This window comes from Acanthaster planci, linkage group LG03 (genome assembly GCF_054643075.1).
Source record: "Acanthaster planci isolate LZ-2023a linkage group LG03, COTS_SCS, whole genome shotgun sequence".
Taxonomy (NCBI): Eukaryota; Metazoa; Echinodermata; class Asteroidea; order Valvatida; family Acanthasteridae; genus Acanthaster; species Acanthaster planci.
The window spans coordinates 13,535,013-13,554,183 of record NC_141779.1 but is presented as its reverse complement, the minus strand read 5'-3'; the positions used below and the strand labels follow the sequence as shown (position 1 = coordinate 13,554,183).

Here is a 19,171-nt window from a genome sequence, read left to right as displayed (position 1 = left end):
GAGTGACATACATGTAATCTTTGTTCTCATCCATTTTTTGTCTGCTTAATTTGGTGCAGAAAACATTTTAGTTCAGCAGAGACCTTTTATCTTAAGCTTGAAAAAGCACTACCAGGGTGTATGAAGGAACTGCTGGCTTCACCATTTTATTCAACATCTTCTAGACATCATCTACCAAGGGAAAATCAAGCAAAACTAATGACACAAACAATTTGTCACTCAAGGCCAAAATCTTGAACTGTGAAAAATGCCAACAAGGTGGGAAAAAAAGACAGAATGGACAGGGACACACAGGGGAATTTACTCCTCAGTCAAGGAAAATGTCAGCTGTCACTGTGACAAATGGCTATGAAGAGTGGATGCCCCACTATTATTCCAATCAAGTGGACACTGATTGCATCAAAGAGTGAAGAGAATACCCTGCAATGATACCCCATGATGCTGCTGCAGGCACTTAACAGAAAAGGACAGTGTGTGTTCCTCCTCAAGGTTGACGGGCTAGAACGGCCACATCTGATGAGACACGTAAGGGAATATCAATGTGGGCAGAGGCTAACAACAGAGCAACGGGACATTTAACTTATGCAATGCCCACAAGTCATTGACACAACCAGCAGTACATGCAGATGCAGTTTTTGAGCTCTTGAAGATTTTTTAAAGCAAAATACCTTCAGTGTGCCAGTACGTGAATACAACCACATATATTAATCATTTTGCTGCAAAAAAAGTTACTAAAACTGCCAGTAGCATCTGGCTACAAAAATTACCCCACCACACTTTTGTGGCCCTTGTCCATGCCCACACAAAAATTATCATGTGGGACGAGGAGAATAAAAACGCCCAAAAAGCTTATGTTTTTTCCAATTCTTTAATTTTTTTCCAACACCTACATATACAAGTACATTCAATTAAAATTAATAAGTCCGTAAGCTTATTAAGTCCGTAAGCTGCTTGTCCATGTTAATACATGTACGGTACACATACAGTGTACAGTATATATGTTATGAAAAAAACCCTGCATGCTGACATACATAAAATGACTTCCTTCAAATTCTTTCCCCAAATTTTCATCAATAGCCTCTGGCCAGTGGGCCGTGGGCCATGGCCCCTGGTCCCTGCAGTTTAACACGTACATGTACACATGTACCCAAGGGCTGAAATAACCCTGGTGGCCAGCTGTCTATTTCTATCCCTGTTTCACACGTATTAAATGTTGTCAGTTTTCAACATGAATATTCAGCCACATTCTCCAGTTAACATTTCTTTGCTGTTCAATGCAACGTGCAGGTTGGATATGTATAGGTGTGATGATTATACATGTATACTATTCTCCAAGATGACAAAATCATGTATTTTCTGATCTGGCGTCATGTGAAATAATTTACATTACACAAAACAGGTCAATGACCTGCAACACTGTAAAGGCATCAGGCTAGCCCACCCCTAATTTACAAGGTCAAAGATCTTTTGGGCATGCACATAATCCAACTGTGGAAGTGAAATAGCAGCCCCACTAATGAGCTGCTCATACAAATGCCACAGTTAGGAAACTGTTATGACCGGGATTTAGCTAATGTGTGCATCTAGCTACGAAAATCTGTCTAGTTCAGCTTGGAAGTACTTGTACGTAGTGATCTTTGAGGAGGAAAGTGGTGACTAGCCAGAAAATTGGTAAAGGTATTCACAGGTACCTGGCCACTGAAGCATCGGACATGGCACTGCTCCCCATACGCTGCAGCTGCTTTCGGCGACTCTGGAGCGCCTTCGTCTGGTTTGCCAAGTTGATGATGTCGCTGTTGGTGAGCTTTTTCGCAAGCGTTTTGCCCCTGAGAGGCAAACATGTAAGCAGAGTCCTTACTAATCTTGTGGCGTGGTTGAACTTTCTAGAACGTTCACCAGGTTTCAGCTTTTGGGAAAGACTACAGTGTGAGGAGGTGCCACAGCAGTACATTAACTTAAACATTGATCATTTGAAATGTACACACAATATACATGTATGATCTACTACTCAGTACAGCAACTTGGTACAGTACATGCCGAGAGATGCTGCGACAGACTACATGTACATGCCTCAGATCTAAATTTTCAAATAACTTTTAAAAAGCAAGTTTCCTATATCTGTAAAAACATCCGTGAAATGATTTGAAAACAATAACAAGTGACAGCAATCTTTGGCTCTCACAACATATGCAACTGCCAAATGAAAGTTGATTCAGGCATAGGTAGTATACATCTCCATTTTACTGGCAGTTCAAGTAACTGATAAAAGTACTGCAAGGCCAAACTACCGAGGCAAGTCACATCAGAAGCGGCCCAGCTACATGTGTAATAAGTGAAATCAACTTTGAAACAAGATTATTTTTCTAAAGGTGTTTCTCTGTCTCTCAAAAAACAAAACAAAAATAAATAACAACCTCATAGAAACTTGCACAGCTAGTATATTAGAGGGGAAAAAAGGATGAGAGGGTTTGAAAGTTGGGGTAGGTAATGGCAGATGGTAGGGAAGTTCTCTTACCCCGGCCCTGTGACTTGATTGGTCGTGGCATCCTCGCCTTTGATGGAACCTGTGACTGAACCTGCATCAGCACCCAAGCCCAGATCATCCTCGACACTAGCGACAATGCGCTTTGGAATGCCTGGGGGGGAGCAGAAGAAATATGACACAGGAAAACAAACAAATCAAGTAAAAAGCTGTGCAAGCAAATAAACACAAACATTCATCCTGATCCCTCAACTGATGTGTTGTTCTTCATGCGCCCAACGTAAACTCCAAAAAGGCCAGGAAAACAGACCCAGTGCCAAAATGTCCTTCAAGGAAATTAAAGAGCCAATATCTCAGTACAATGTGCACAATATGTGTCACTGAGTATTAGAACCCACACGCACACACTCATTGCAGTATTCAAAATTACCCACAGCCCATCGACAAAGACATAAGATATTTCAGACAACCTGAACTGAATAACTGAGGAACAGCAGTCATTCTGCATTCCCGCACCCCTCTTCTTTCCCTGTTTTTGTCCTTGTAAGAAGTCATAGACAAAACATCAGACAGAGTCGGAAATTCCTTTATAAATAAGATTCGCTGTGAAATGAAAATGGCATACAAGATTTTATCATTCAGAGTCTTGCCCATGCATGCATAGTGTTCAAAATGACAATCGCGAGACCGCGGATGCCAAGTTTGTGGAAGGCTGATTTAATCTGCATTAATTCACATTGGAAATGAATGCATGGATAGTACAAAGGGTATGTCTAATATGGCAAAACTTCAATGTACGTGTATGTATACATGTACCCCAAACAGACAAAAAGAGAGAATGTGGAAAGTTATTTTTCGAAGAAGATAATACATGTATGGTAATTACACCAATCATGGTGAAATCTTAGGTGGTACACCTACCGTTTCCTGAGTCCGAAATCTTCCTGTTGGCAGGTAGCAAGCTGCCAATGCTTTTTCGGTGGTCCCCATTGACCTGTCCTGGGGTCAACGTGATGTCAGGGTCCCCTTCCTGGCCATCGATGGAGTCCACCCAGAGCTGGATACTGTCCCTACTGGAGGACGTGGAAAGCTGGGAACAGGAGTAGGTGGAATCTGCCAAAGGAAGAAAAGAGTCCCTTGCTCAAATGAGAAAATATTACTACTGGTCCCAAAATCTAAAACATGAATACAGTAGATTTTTTTCTACATATTGTTTTGGTTGCATCATTTGGTAATACACTGTTATCCACTTGACAAAACTTAATACTGTGCATTGTACAACAAAATAAAGATATGTACTATATCTGAACAAACATATATCGGTACAATGTGTAAAGCTATGATCATGACAAAAACCATGATCTATGCGTTACTTGCACGTTAATGGCCTACGTGCATGTATGTACCGGTATCTCAACCTGCTTCTCTCATTATCAAGGCTTGATTGTTATTTTTAGACAACTTTTGCGGGCTTACTTTTGCATGCATGTACAATGTACACCTATGTGTACATGTACATGTACTATGCAGGTACATGTACTGTATGTACCGGTACGTACGGTACACGTACAGTATTTACAGGAAAATGCCATAACTGTCTTCAGTCCTTTGGCAGGTGAAGGATTGAGGATGGTTAGGTGCCAACAGCTTACTTGTACATGTAGCAGAACCTCTACAGTGAACACCAGGTACATGTACATGTACAGTACATTTACCAGACAGATGTGAATTGTGTACACATAAATGTGCCCATGCATGTACACACTGTAATCATCAACATGCATAAAACACATGTAAACCTAAACTTGAACAGTTTTCAAGATTACCCTATCAGTGCAATATCATGCCAACAGAACAATATCCTGTCAAAGCAAATGACACAACACAGACTTCACTTTTTTTCCTCTAAAGAGCCATGAAATTGCGCAGAACTTGAGGTTTTTGTGGCATTGGTCATGTTACCATGATTTCAAGTCGACCTCCTAGTACCGGTACATGTGCATGTATATTGTACAGTACATGCACATGTACTGTATGTACCTGTACTGGTACATAAAGTGTACACAGACTTCACCAGAATGGGGGCAAAGCTTTCTGAGGGGAGGGGGAGTGGTAAAGATACTGTACATACAGTACATGTCCCATTCAGCAGCAGCAAACTGGCAAGCTACAATGTAGCAACAGTGGACTGAGGTTAATTCCACGGCACAGTGTATTTTCGCATAAACTGGTGATTGTCATCCCCTTCCCAGCACTTTTTTTTTCAATTTTTGTCTTTTTCTTTTCATTTTTTCCAAGAACCAAACTCTCCCTCACTCCACTCAAGTCTGCCTACATAGTTGATAACAGAAGCTTTCTTTGCAGTAAACCAGTTATATGCCCCCCAGCCACGTGTTTCCGAAACACGTGCCATTGTGTATCAATGACCAGTGGATGAACACCGAGATGTACCGGGGTCCAGCAAATGGCCATTTTATCAATGGTGAAAATCTTTATGCCAGAGGGGAATCAGTCCTTCAGGATCTGCCCAACATGCTGTTACTAAAATAATTCCTCCGTTATACACTTACAGCCATGGTTAATTGCTGCAACGTGCAAACAGATATGGGCTGAGGAGATTGGATCTCATTTCCACCAGCAGAGATACGTACAAGTAGATGTGAATGTACATGAACTCAGGTACAGATCTACATGTAAATGTACAGTATGTACATGTACAACCCTACCCTGTTTTTTTTGTTTTTGTTTTTTTGGGGGTGGGTCACCTTCTTTTATCAGTTCTTTTGTTTGTAAGCCTCAAACGTCATCACTTCTCATATCTCCTTTTTATCAGACGAAAGAAACCTCCACAAAAGTTTGGAAGCATCTTTGGCAGGTGAACGGACTTCACCTTTACAGATGGGTAAAGCACAATACTGACAGTACATGTATATGTGCATGTAAACAAGTGGCGTGTGGGTGAAGTGAAGAGTAGTGAAGTGAAGTGAACGCATTACAAAAACCAAGCCCCGTCGCCAGCCTTGGCGTTGGGGGGCCATAGTACCAGCTGACGGACATATATCACAAGAACAATATTATGCATACGGTTTGCGCCAATGGGTGCCAGTTGCTGGGGAGGGGACTTCTGAGCCCCTTCAAAAGACGGGCCTGCATCAACCATAACACGTGAAGTTCCATAAAATGTGAAGTTTATAAAAAAGGTGAGAGCAATGTACAACATACAGGTGCGTGTACATTTACATGTCACTGCTTCATATGTAGCAGTACAGCAAATATAGCAAATTTCAGAAGTGTGAGAACACCTACATATCTCGGTAATTTTCGATGAGATTTGTTGGCTTATTGCAAATGGCTCAATTGATGGTAATTTCAAATGAAATGAACTGGGAGGAAAAGGTATGGTGTGATACTCGATATTGCTGGCAGTCTGACAAGAAAAACCGTTATAAAACTTGCCATATATTACATGTATATACATCGTACATGTACACGTGTACCTGCACGTTTTGAATTTAAAACAACTAATGCAATACACGATAGTGTAACAAGTCTGTTTACATGTACAGTAGCATAAAAATACTGGTATTCAACCACATCATAATGTAAGTCCTTTTTTTCATAAAAACTAGCAACCATGTTTTAGGCTGTATACACCAACGTACATGTAACTCATAGAAAAACATTCACTGTGTGGCCTGGTACATGTACATTACAAACCCTTCAAAGTACCTTCTTTTTATACAATACAGAAACTTGCTTGCCGGATGCCTCCAGGGGGCATGTGCCATTACCATGAATACTGAACATTAAAATGAAACAGAAAACAATAAAGCAGCAACCATTTTTACTGGTGGGCAACTCCATGTACATGTACAGCATGGAGAAGATTTTCACAATGTGCAAAAATCGTTTTCTTTAATTATGCTGGTAGTACCTCATACACAGACTTATTTGAAATTTGCGGCAGTGCAAGGGTCAGGTACATGTCAAGGTATCCATTGCCACGGTAACTTCATACATTTGCGATCTCCCTTTCTTGGTTTTTATAATCATCACCGCTTTCATGTAAAGAGGGTAATGTTAAAATGACTTTTCTCCCAATTTTTTTTTCCTTTCCATTTTGTTTTAAAACATTATACTTCACTGCTTTAACATGACTTCCACAAGCAAATAAAACATCATTAAAGTCAAAATTACACAACTGATGCCAGGGGCAGTCGCTATCTTGATAACTGCATTTTGCATTTTCATGAGGAAAAGCAAACAGGCCCTCCATTTGAGCACATAAAAAAAGAGAAATTAGATTTTTGTTTTCACAAAAAGACACACCTGTGTCACCTTCCCTATGGAAAAACACGCTAAGCAGAGGGGCCAGAATGTAGGAAAACGTGGATTTGCGTTTTCATGAAGCTTTGCTAATTAATTTTGGCTGATTACATGTAAACTTGTACTGTGCTCATTCTACCACTAATTACTGCGTTGTAAAAGTTTACAGTTAAAAACTCATTCGAAGGTGTCCTTGTAACATTATAAGAGTTGTTGTACAGTACATGTATGTACATGTACATGTACAAACATGTACTAGTAATACTTTTTTGCAGTTTTAAGGATGGCATGTGCATGGCATATTATACAAAAAGTAAACTTTCTGTTTTAAATGAAATTCATAAAAGCTGAAAGGAAAAAAAAGGAAGGGTGTATATGTACATTGTACGTGAACATGTACATGTACTGTACATGTACCAGTACGGGGTACAGTCGGTATACAATCAGGATTAAGCTGTGCAATCTGCTATCATCCTGAGAGGAAATGAAAGCCTGTTACACCTGCCATGTGCTACTGGCTCTACAACTGAAAAACTAATTAGCAGATTTAGACCTTTGTACAATGCTAGTATAGACATTGTCAGAACTAGAAAGGAGAGAAAGAAATTAACAATGTGTGTGCACGGGGGCTTGAAGGGGAACAAAACAGTGATGGTGATTAACATGCACCCTAGGAAGTTGGGTTAAAGACACAGCACAGTACCTCTTGACTCAGGGCAAGATTTTGCTTACTGGACTGCATATGCCTGTACACGTGGGAGATGCACTGCAATAATACATGTACACTGTTTTCAAGGGATAAGAAGGGCACAAATCGGAATCAGATCATTCCAGAGATAGTGGTTGCTATGCAAAAACTTGCCCTGAATCATGAGGTAAATTAATCTGGGAAATTCAAATTATGTTTATGTGCAATCTGATAACTCAGTGCACCAGATTTTATTCAAATTTAACTTGCAAAGGGCTTATTTCTTTCAGAGATATTTTGTGGGTTTTTTTTGTTTTACATGTATGCTGATGTAAATTTCCACATTTGGGAGCAGATCTGGAATGTCATCCCAGTGAAAGAAACTGGGTATGATACTGTACGTTTAGAACACATTCTTTAATTTCCAAGTGATAAGTGATGTAAATAATTTTCCAAACAAATTTTTAAAGATAGTTGCAGTCAATGTCAATGATAGTTCAATGTCAAATTACCCAACAGTGTCATCCCTCAACATCACAGCAACAGCGCCCCAGTCGTCCCAAAGAGCACTGACAATTCTCAAATAAAACAACACTTTCGATGCACTCAATGCAAAAGAGCTTTTAAACAGTTTTCATGTATTGAAGAAAAGTACACATGCATGTACCGGTACCTCAGATGCGTAGACAATGCATATAATCTGAGAAAAAAGTCATTACATTAACCTTTCAAATGATATCACACAAAAAATTTGTGAAAAATAAATGTTAAGAGTCTGACAGAGCATTTTGTGCCATTTTGACACATATGGATAGATGGACAATCCATCTCCATGTCTGCAACAATGTACATGTGTTCCGAAAAGCTCACCTGAGCTGACTGTGGTAATCCTTTGCCGTGGTGAGACTCCATCACTGGATCTGATTTCCCACGGCAGACGCTCCCCAGTCGACCAGATACGTCTTCGTTTGGGATCCTGTATTCGTCCCCCTTCCCCAGGCAGGGGCTTGGTTGAGGGCAGCCCATGTACGTAATCGGCGACGCGCCTCTTCCACGACCTCTGCGCACTGTCCAGCTCCTGTAGTCGACTGTTGATGATTCTGGCCTTTTCGTCATCTGAGGCTGGCGGCAGAAACACCTCGCTCACATCCGACACCTGTGGTGATGCCCGGTCAAACACTTGACTCGAGTCAACGGTCTGCTGCGAGTCCGTACGGCCAGCACGGTAGTGTAGCACGTCTGTCATGGTGGCACTGCGGGACCGGGTCAGGTAGCCACTACCGGTACCTAGTTCACCCACTGCACCAGTGGCATGGCCCCCACTCTTCCGGTGCTGCTCTACAGTACTGTAGGCCTCAGCTAGCGCTCGTATCGAGTCCAGGTATTCGCTCTGTGACTGCGCCCGGATGGGCAAGGAGTTGGAACGACTTCGACCACCGACTGATTCCAGACCAATTCTCTCATCTATGCTGCTACCTGATGATCCAGCTGTGTAAAGCCGATCCACTCCCCGACTGTTTCTGCCTGTGTCGTTTCCAGTCACACCTGATCAAATGAAGCCGAATACACATTATCATACATCATTAGCCTGGCTTATCAGCCGTACATGTACATACCGTATACCTCAGAATGTTAACGAACCGAAGTAACGGTAGTATTTACTGAGCGGGAAACAGCTGATAGAGACAAAGAAGGTTACATAACATTACACTACATTTTCAGTTTATATTGTACATGTATATGTGTGTGTAAATGTTTTTCAAGACTGCATGGGCTAGCTAGCAAAGCAAATGAAGCCATAAAGCCCAGCAAAGTTCATTACAGAACGGTAGGTACCAGTAGGTTTGCTGTCACACACATGTACATGTATACATACACCCCCACCTACATGTACAGGTACATACATGTGTACCTGTACATGCAGGACTTCATACCAGTGTACGGAAAGGTACATGTACATGTACGTACTACGCAGAACTGGTGCGGAGCAGGAAAGTGGATGTTACAACAGCACTGGACCAAATGAGGAATTGAGTGTATGTACACTGTACATGTATGTGATGGATGCTGCATGTGCACGTACGTAATGGTACATATGAAAGCTTATTGGGCACTGACAATGCATTAAAGTGCATGAATGCAGATGGTACATGTAGCTACATGTAGCTTCATTAAAAGCTCATTATCCCCAAAACTATCTTCTTAGCACTATGTCAGTGTGGAAGTTATTAATGGCCCAACAGGGCACAAACTGGCCTAATTAAACCAGATTCTGTGAGTTGCTGGCAAAAAAACCAGGTCACATTACACGTACATGTACACCAAATTCAGGTATATTTTGTATAATTTGGATGTTTTTGTTTTCATAATATTACTGGCGTAATTGGATAGAAACCTGATTTATCCATACATTGGATGGATTAACTGATTGAGGTAAGAATCTGTCTCCATTAAATTTATCCAAAAAACTATAGATCAACATTTGTGTACCGTAGTCCTCACAACTACATGTATACACACTGTACATGTAAGTACAGTTACTCGTACCATATTAGAAATGGTAGTGTACATGTGCGCATACTGGTTACGTTTGTGGCTTGGAAAGATTGGTTGGTTACCGGTATATCACAGCTTTGTGTGACCATGTCACTGCACACACTGTATGCAATGCCCGTTTCACATCAACATGTATACAAGTACTCGCGTACACATACATGTACATTGTACGTGGGTTTGTAAATGACTGCACGAGTCATGACCACCAAGTTTTCCAAGCCGCATACATGGGGCAAGTTCGATCAGCGGCGAATAGTCGACCAAAGGACAATTTTGACCGGTAACCTATACAGGTGCAGTACATACATGTATATCACGCATCAGTGACAATCGACCAGTGGTCAACAAACTGCCGCTGCATTGATCCGCATCAGTTCTAACGGTCCCGATTGCAAAATTTGTTCAGTTTGCATATACAGTGTGGTACATGTTTTTGTTTATTGTCTAAGTGTAATTATTTTTTTATGCACACCAGTACTTTTTACATGTTCACATGTATTTTGGGATATACACAACTCAAAAGAAATAAAGGAACAAGAGAACAGAATGTGTTTGTCATGGTCTATATGGGCTACCGTTAGAATAAGAGGCAAAACCTTGATGCCTCTTGTTCTAATGGTAGCCCATATAGACCATGACAAACACATTCTGTTCTCTTGTTCCTTTAATTTTTTTGAGTAGTGTACATGTATATCCCAGAATTTGAACAATAATGCTCTGTATTAATTTGACTAAAAATAACCATATTGGAAATTTTGCGGGACCATTCTCCAACTCATACAATTTACACAGTTTCTGTGATCCTTTCATCTCCGGTTGTCAAGTTCAAACAATCAAAACTATGGTAGTACATGTATATTTGCATTTGTGGAAAAATACATTTAGTGCAAAAATAAATGAAATTCACATAGTTTCAGTAGCAGGAGGATCCACATTAAACTACATACACTGTTGTTCAAACCATTACCCTCTGTCAAGTTAATGGTGGTTCATACCTGCTATGTCAACGCCTACACACAGTACATGTACGTGGGTGGGGAAAATTACAAATCATATGTTTTTATGAAGGAAAACATGTGAGAAAATGTATTTAAAGAAAAAAAGTTCTCTATGCACTGTAATCGGTTGGTACATTTAATTGGTTGGTACATGTCCGTGTATCTGTTTGAAGCCCAATGGAGGAATACCCTAGATGCAAAATTAGCACTGAGTCAGAGTCCAAGAACTTCCCTTTGGCTCCTTTGATTGTGCCCAATAGAGATGGAGATGACAGTGATGGACGGTGAATCACTGCAATTCAGGAAAAAGAGGAGGGGCCGAGAAGCATTATAACGAGGGGAAAACCTACATGTACTGTTGGAATCACTGCTCCCAAATCCTGAGGGTACATGTACTCGAACAGCATGCTGACCCGAGGAGAACTCTTTGTGTGCTTGGAAGAAGGACGTAAGCACTAATGCCCTTTTCCAACAAATATTTTTCCCCGGCAAAAGGACGTACATATGCAACTGTTTAATTTTAATGAAATATAAAGATTTCTTTTTAAAAAGTTTTTTAAAAAATTCCCAAGTCCTTCAACAAGTTGTTCAAAGGTTGCTTTTTGAAGTAATAAATTATATCCATTTTTACTAAATAAAGAGAGTGTTTCTTACGCCCTTTTGCTGAGAACATTTTTCTGCTGTGATGTTTGCCGGGCACACAACAAACTCATGTACACGTGTACATGGCATGTGTACAAATATGTACATGTACTTTTTTGTATAGTGATCCAAGGGCTAATTCAATGGTGCAGGTACAGTGGGCACCTTGCAAATAGGGAATATTTTCTGTGGCAAAAGTCAGGTTCCCTGCCAAACTGACGTGCAACATGTGCGCGTACATAGATGAACGTATTTTCTTGCATATGTTGCAGCTCAGAGGGGCAGACTCTGGTATGCCACTCTAACTAATACTGGGCCTCAAAAATCTCACGCACATGTACCCTCCAAAGTCTCATCCAATCCTAGCAGAGCAGACCTGGATGTTAAACATTGTCCAATTACAAGTCCAACCTCATGCGGTTAATCAGTCAAAGGTGCTTACATGCAGCTGCAACATTACCACAAACCACATCCTCATTTCACTTCTACTGACCTCAACTCATTTCATTGATTCACAAGCATATAAATGTGCTGGTACATGTCTACACATGTACATGTACAAGTGATCCATTCTATGACAACTGTCACACCATCACAAGGAATGATCAAGACAAAATGTTACTTTTGGGGTATCTCCATGTACATGTATGGCTTACCTGGTTGCAGCCATCTTTCCATGCCTTGAAGCATCTAATCATCCAAATTTGAAAACTGAAACAAACAGAAAAGGGGCGAAATAAGTAAAACAAACAACACCTACAAACAATCAAGGACAAAAAACAAATTTATAAAAACTAAACGGTAAGAAATTAGAGATGTTCTAAAAAACAGGAATGGGCTAAATATATTTCATCCAAATCAAAAGAAAATATACAGGAATACAACACATTCTGGCAATGAAACAAACCAAATCAATTTACAGCAACAGAACTTGTGCAGATCTCAACAAATTTAGTAATTTACATCAATCGTGTACATGTAGCTACATGTTACTATTATTATAATTAGTTTATTAACTTGTGTGGTGGCCACTGGTCAAATTGTAACATTTACATAAAAACATTTCATAGTAGTAAAACAACTGCATGTACATTGACACAAGAATTAATAACAAAACGTATGTGAAACAAAAAACTAATGCTTAATTTGAATTAATAAGACTGATATATACATGTATGGGATTGGGCTATTCTTGTGAACCGCTGCATCATCATCTTCTATTCCTGTAGTACATGTATGTACATTTACATGTACACACACAAAAATGCTTACACTGTAAGTCATGTTCCCACTGGATTGACATGTATGGTAAATGGTTACTACTGTAACTGAGCGAATGAATTCCAAAAGTTACATGTACCGTCAATCCAATCAGAACCTATACAAAGTATGGCTCAGGGTGGGAATCGAACATGGGTTCTGGGCTACATAAATGTACATGTAGCTAGAGGTGAGTACATGTAATTCAAATTACTTTTAACTCTGCACCATGTAACCAGTGTTTCCCCAAAGCTAGGTTGTCTGGAAAATTGGCATGGTCTGGACACCATACTGTACCCTGATTTACAGGCAGGGCAGGTACATGTACATTTGCTTTATGGAGGCAACAGAGGCAAGTTTTGCCTTGATTCCTTTGGTATTTGCCAAAGGGCACTGATGAAATGGTCCCACAGACAATATGATTTTCTCATACAAGTGCACCTTACAGAGCAATTGTCTAGCCCCTTCAAGAACAAAGTTCCTTCCCTGTTCAGGCTGCCAATTTTACTTCAACTGTGTTAACAGCTGCAGAGCTTGCTTGAGGGAGACACTGATGAGCAATTCCGAATCGTTTATAAGAGACCTCCCAGCAAATTCCGGTACATATTTCCTGAATATGAGGTTAATTCACAAGTCCATTACAAATAACTTAAACATGCATTACCGGCATTTCTCCATTCAAAAGAGTTTATACATGCAAACAGAAGTGATTCACAGTAAGGCAAACCTCAAAGTTTATCCCCACAATGTCTATGGTACATGTACGTACATGTACATGAACTTCCGGCCTATACATGTAGGTCAAAATCAGTAGCTACACATACTGTACCAGTACATGTACCGTACTTGTACGTAACGCTCTACAGCCTAACATGGCTGGACATCCAGCTTTTAAGATTGATGGTGACGAGGCCGGACAAATGAGAGCCCCACTTAATTATACACTTTAAACAGACTGCATGTAATTACAATAATGCAATTTTTTCAGTGTGCATTTGCATTCATTAGATCACCTTTAACCACTTGCTGCCGGGTGGTTTGAAAAATACAGTGCACACAAACGGGATATTTTCAAGATTTTCAGTCTTCAAAATTCTTAAAAACCATCATTTCCATTAATGGACGTTTACACCGACACGAATGACTGTCTGGTGGCTACTCTAAACTAACAGACAAAATCTATTGATGCTAAGTATTTCAGCCAGGCCTGCAGCCTTGTAAAAAGAGCCCAGATTGTGCGGTGTTATGTAATTTTCTTTTGTTCACGAACCTGGCACAGTGCACTGCTGACCTCTTTTCAATAGGGGCCAGATTAGCATGCAGCGGTGCTGTGTGGCTCATTGCTGTGGTGGTGGAGCGTTTTTGTCCCAAGTGGTAATCCACTCGCACTAAATGACTCAAACTGTGGTATACTGTTTCAAAACAAGGCTGGATTATCTCCACTACTGCGAGTGAAAAAATGTTGGTAATGCCCAGCAGCCTAGTCTTTTGTTACGAGTATGGTCTTTTGTAACAAGGCCTAGTTCCCTTTATCCGATTTCAGAGACCCCGGCAACGCGTTTATTAAAGAATACGTGTCCGGTACCGGAAACCCCAGTGGCAAGTGGCTAATGGTGGATTCATGGTACTGGGAATCACTCCTGTTAAAACAAAAATACAGGTACATGTACATGTATTTCTGACACCTGAATAAAAGCAAAACTACTTATGTAAATACATGTATACAGCGTACAGGTACCAGTAAAGTGCAGTCTCATGCATGTGCATGTACATGTTGACAGTTAAATACAGTAATATACATGTACACAAGGATTTGGGTGTATATCGCAAGTCCGATGCCTCATACATGTACTGTAAGTCCAGTGCCTCAAAAGTCTGCATTTTCGAACTTACAAGGCATCCGACAAATGAGGCATCAGATCTACATGTACACTGTACATGTATAGTCTGAAAAAAACCAATAAAGAATCGTTGGACTTTTGAGGCGTCTGACTAATGGAATTTTTTCAAAGCATTTTTTAGACTTATGAGGTGTCAGACCTACCTGTACATGTACATGTATGAGGCATCGTACTTACGTGTGCGAGCTGACCCCAGGATTTCAACCTGTCTGTGCTCCAAGTTTGTACAGTAATGATTTCAAACAGCTGACACTTTGGCACGAATGGAATGACTTCCTCAAGCCCAATGAAAAGATTTCCTGCCGGAGACCCCCGTTTTCATATATCTTTACCCACTCAGCTAACAACTGACTGAAACTGACTCTGCTCATCACAGCCCACGGGAAAATCTGACGAAACAATTTCTACAACTAACCCTGCACATCACGGAAACGACACGTCAAGATGGAAAGAAAATGTTCACCCATCCCCCTTCTACAAAAAAAATGTGCACTTAATCAGACATGTCATAGACGTGTCCCATCAAACTAAACATTTGCACCCAAAGAATGCTGGAAATTAAAACAACAACATTTCACAGAGTTATCAATTTTATTACTGTCATGCACATTATACATTCCTCACAAGACTTACATACACATATATGGTACATGTAACTTATGTGTATCGTACTCGGAGTGAAGCAATTAATCTTTTTTTTTCTTTGAGTCTGCCAAATAGCGTGCTCCGTGGTAGTCTGTTGGAATAAAAATGGTGTTTCTGTCCAGTTACATGTAACACATGCACATTTTTATACATGTATGTGGTAAACAAACTATTTTCATGAAAAAAACTTCTGGTTTAGCAATAGGAATGTACCATACATGTTTACATGTACTGGTACCGTTAATTGTCTTTATGACTTTGGTCCTGTATTTTTCAGCTGAATTGACTACATGTTATAGACACCAATGAGACAATAATGCAAGTTCTTTGAGGATCTTAAAAGAAGAAAACCTGTTCACACAAACATGGAGCTTAGGGACCAAACGGTTCCTGAAGCAGTGTACAAACTTTTTGGGCAAACTTTTGGGGGGCTTTTTTTTCTCTTTCGGGAAGGAACCTACTGTTTGCTGGCTCTGTGGTCCAGATTCCTGGAGGCTTTTTTCATTCTGGCAGCTTGCCAAGGACCCTTGGAATGAAATTTCATCCGGATGTGCTGGTACGTGTAGGAAAAACCTACGTGTACATGTACATGTACAATAATTTTCTGAACGAATGACTGCCCCTCCCCCTTGACTAAGGCTGTCTGCAAGTTCCCTGAGCGTCAAGCGGTTGCTTCCGAAAACCTTCTCGTGCATGCTTGCATCGCATGCACGCAGCTCACATATGGTACTAAACATGTACAGCAGCTCCAGTACTATTTGCCGCACCTGAGGGAATGTTGGTTTCAGTTTTCCTATCAAGCATGTATCCCTTTGTGCACATACATATAACACATGTATTGGTACATGTACACGTATAAGTTTGCTGAATGACAAATTAAACAAGTCTGTGTGTCACAGACAACCTACTGGTACTGTGCCCATACATGTACATGTATGTGTACAAGATTGCTTTGTTTCATTATTACTTTTAATGTTTACAGTGTTTAGATTTGTTGCATGTACCGGGTACCAGGGACATGTATATTTTCAATGCATGCAAGAGTTCATGTACACATGAGCATGAAGTTATCATGTTTATAAACCATCCAAATGCAGTCATAACATGATGATGTTCATCCAATATACAATGTATACTGACTTTTTTGCTTCTTTGACAGCATTATATGTCTAGTGATCAATTCCTGTCTTCCGTCATTGACCCATCAGCATTACAGCCCTTCCGAGACTCCAGGAAAACTGCAACTTGAAATTCACGACACCTTGAATAACAGAGTATATGTATGTTTTTCCCACTAAAACCAATGAATGAATGAGAGGTGTAAAGTCAACTCCAACAAGTGATTCGCTTTCACTAAGCAGGTCAAGATCATCTGCAGAAATCAGGGGTGAAAAGCTGAAATTCAGAAAGTTCCATTAATTTTGCAGGGAGCAAGTGTCCAAAAAAGGCTGAAATTCAGTAAAAATCTGAACAAAAATATGATGAAATCAGGTGAAAAGCTGAATTCTCACACCCCTGAGGGTATCCAGCAGAGATTTGTGTTTAAATACCAAGACTTGCACTGTACAGGTACAAAGGTTCATTTACTTCTCTGAAAAGAGAACATTCACTGTTTACCTAAAGTATATACCGGTAACTTGTTTGCAAGAATGTTGAGTTTCCTTTATGCAAGGACGAGGGGAAATTTGATATTTGATGTATTTGTTCAAATTTTGTGTGGTATACATATATGGCATATCAAGCAGCAAAATTTGTTTAGCATGCTTCCTGAAGTTTTATTGTACCTCTTCTTTGCAGATTTTCCCTTGGAGAAAGAGAAAAGAAAACTTTGTATTGTGAATAAATGTATACATTTGCCATGTGTACATATGTTGTACATGTACATGTGCACTGTATATTACAATATAGCAAGGGTACACTGTGCTGTACTGTACATGTACAGTACAGACTTCATTGGTTAAGTGAGGGCTGTATTTATACACAAGTAAGTGTATACCCTGGCAAGTCTGGTTGGCTAGTGGCCCACCCACCACAAAAACTGACAATTTTTTGTTTTCATCACTGTAACTTACCTACATTGTGTATCCATCGTACATACATGTAATTGGTGCATAATGCATTTGTTGGATGAACAGAATGCATCCTCCTCCCATTCCCCACCCCACTTCCATCCCCAGTTATGCATCTATACTTCGTACAACTGTACATGTTCACATACAAGTAAATGCAGCTTGAACCCAAGTGTCAAAAAATTCTGGCGAGAATTCTGGGATTTGGTCACCAGCGACTCTACATGTACACATGGCTTCGCAATGTACTTTGCATCTGCTTGTACATGTACATGTACGTACACGTACTGTACACCCATGGAGGATTGGATTCCTCCATGGTACATCTAAAGATCTTTCACTGACATAAGTTCCTGTTCATAAGTCACTCAAAGACCCTTGTTCTCTCAGTAAGTGTGAGCAGGTGGTCACTTAAAGGGTACTGGTAGCGCCAATCAATTTGGTTTAATATACATGTACATGTATATGTAGACCTTCAAAATGCAACTTAGTGCCTCAGTTAACATCATTTTCCACTTTTGTTTCATTATTTCAAAGGGTATTCGACTGCCTTTTTGGTTTTATGCTAATTAGTATTTACATATTCATGAACAAAACTGTGATGTCATTAATGTTACATTGGTTTGTTCACAAAAAAGTCCCACATTTTTGTAGACTTACTGGACTCATTTTCTCTTCTTTGCCGATTCACTGTTGTTCATGTGCAAAGCATTAAGCAAGCATCAATCCCTTTCTCAGAAAAGTTTTCAGTAAATTAATTTGGGGTTTAAAAATTTGAACAGAAACGCCTGGATATGCACTGAACTATGTCTTCCCTAAATGACTTCACAGCAACGGCACCCTCGGTTGTCCAGGAAATATAGATAATTTCAATTGTTTAAAAAATTGCATTTTTCAGTGCCTTTAACCAAATAGGAATGTAAAAGAGTTTTCATACACTGAAGAGGAATACAAAGTTGAACAAAAATTTTGAAAAATTGATTTCAGCTACACTTAAGTATGATGTCTGAAGTATACGAGTGAATGTGAGGTGTGAGAAAAATGTACATTTACACCGGCAGAGCTAATCTGTGCATGACAAGGAGCTGAGTCAAGACTAACTTCAGCCCTGTCTGCATTGGACTTTTTGAGTCAAAATTATCGACACAATGGTTATACATGTACTCTCCCATTTTAAGTCCAGTGTGGACATCCCAAGAAGTTTTCCTCTTGGGTACTTTTACTGAGCAATATTACCAGTCAACTTCTGCCCCCAAAAATTACCAAGTCACTTTTCCTGAGATGGAAATTCCACTGCGGACAGCACGAATGCGTCGGCAAAAGCATGGGAAAGCGGCCTACAGCCGGTCTGGGCATAATGGCATGCTTCATACAGGGAAACTACGCATGCGCATTTTGCCACAGAGTGCAAACAGTAAACATGTACATGTAGGCCACATTTGACCAATTTTTTATTTGACCATCGGCTCGGAAAAAAAAGTCCAGTGCAAACAAGGCTTTCGATGTTACAGTGTATATCCTAGAACCCTGACAAAGTGCAAGAAGATGTACTTGTACATATATATATACAGTACATGCTTGTGCTTTACCTATAGAACAAACAC

The 19,171-nt window shown here is 40.1% G+C and overlaps 1 protein-coding gene across 7 annotated transcripts in view; it reads right to left on the bottom strand.

The window, feature by feature from the left end:
- LOC110990663 (uncharacterized) overlaps positions 1 to 19,171 on the bottom strand; it is a 79,461-nt gene that overhangs the window by 51,325 nt on the left and 8,965 nt on the right. For 4 of the 7 annotated variants that reach the window (XM_087134880.1, XM_087134876.1, XM_087134877.1 and 1 more), the window contains exons 1-5: positions 9,431 to 9,584; positions 8,367 to 9,041; positions 3,404 to 3,595; positions 2,516 to 2,636; positions 1,692 to 1,826 (exon numbers count right to left, since the gene is read on the bottom strand). In XM_087134880.1, the coding sequence (XP_086991006.1) occupies positions 1,692 to 1,826; positions 2,516 to 2,636; positions 3,404 to 3,595; positions 8,367 to 9,041; positions 9,431 to 9,569 (1,262 nt within the window). In that variant the 5' untranslated portion in view covers positions 9,570 to 9,584. Of the gene's footprint in view, positions 1 to 1,691; positions 1,827 to 2,515; positions 2,637 to 3,403; positions 3,596 to 8,366; positions 9,042 to 9,430; positions 9,585 to 12,348; positions 12,404 to 15,030; positions 15,235 to 19,171 lie in introns of those variants that run through there. The other 3 variants (XM_022255747.2, XM_087134879.1, XM_087134878.1) reach the window with 2 other exon arrangements.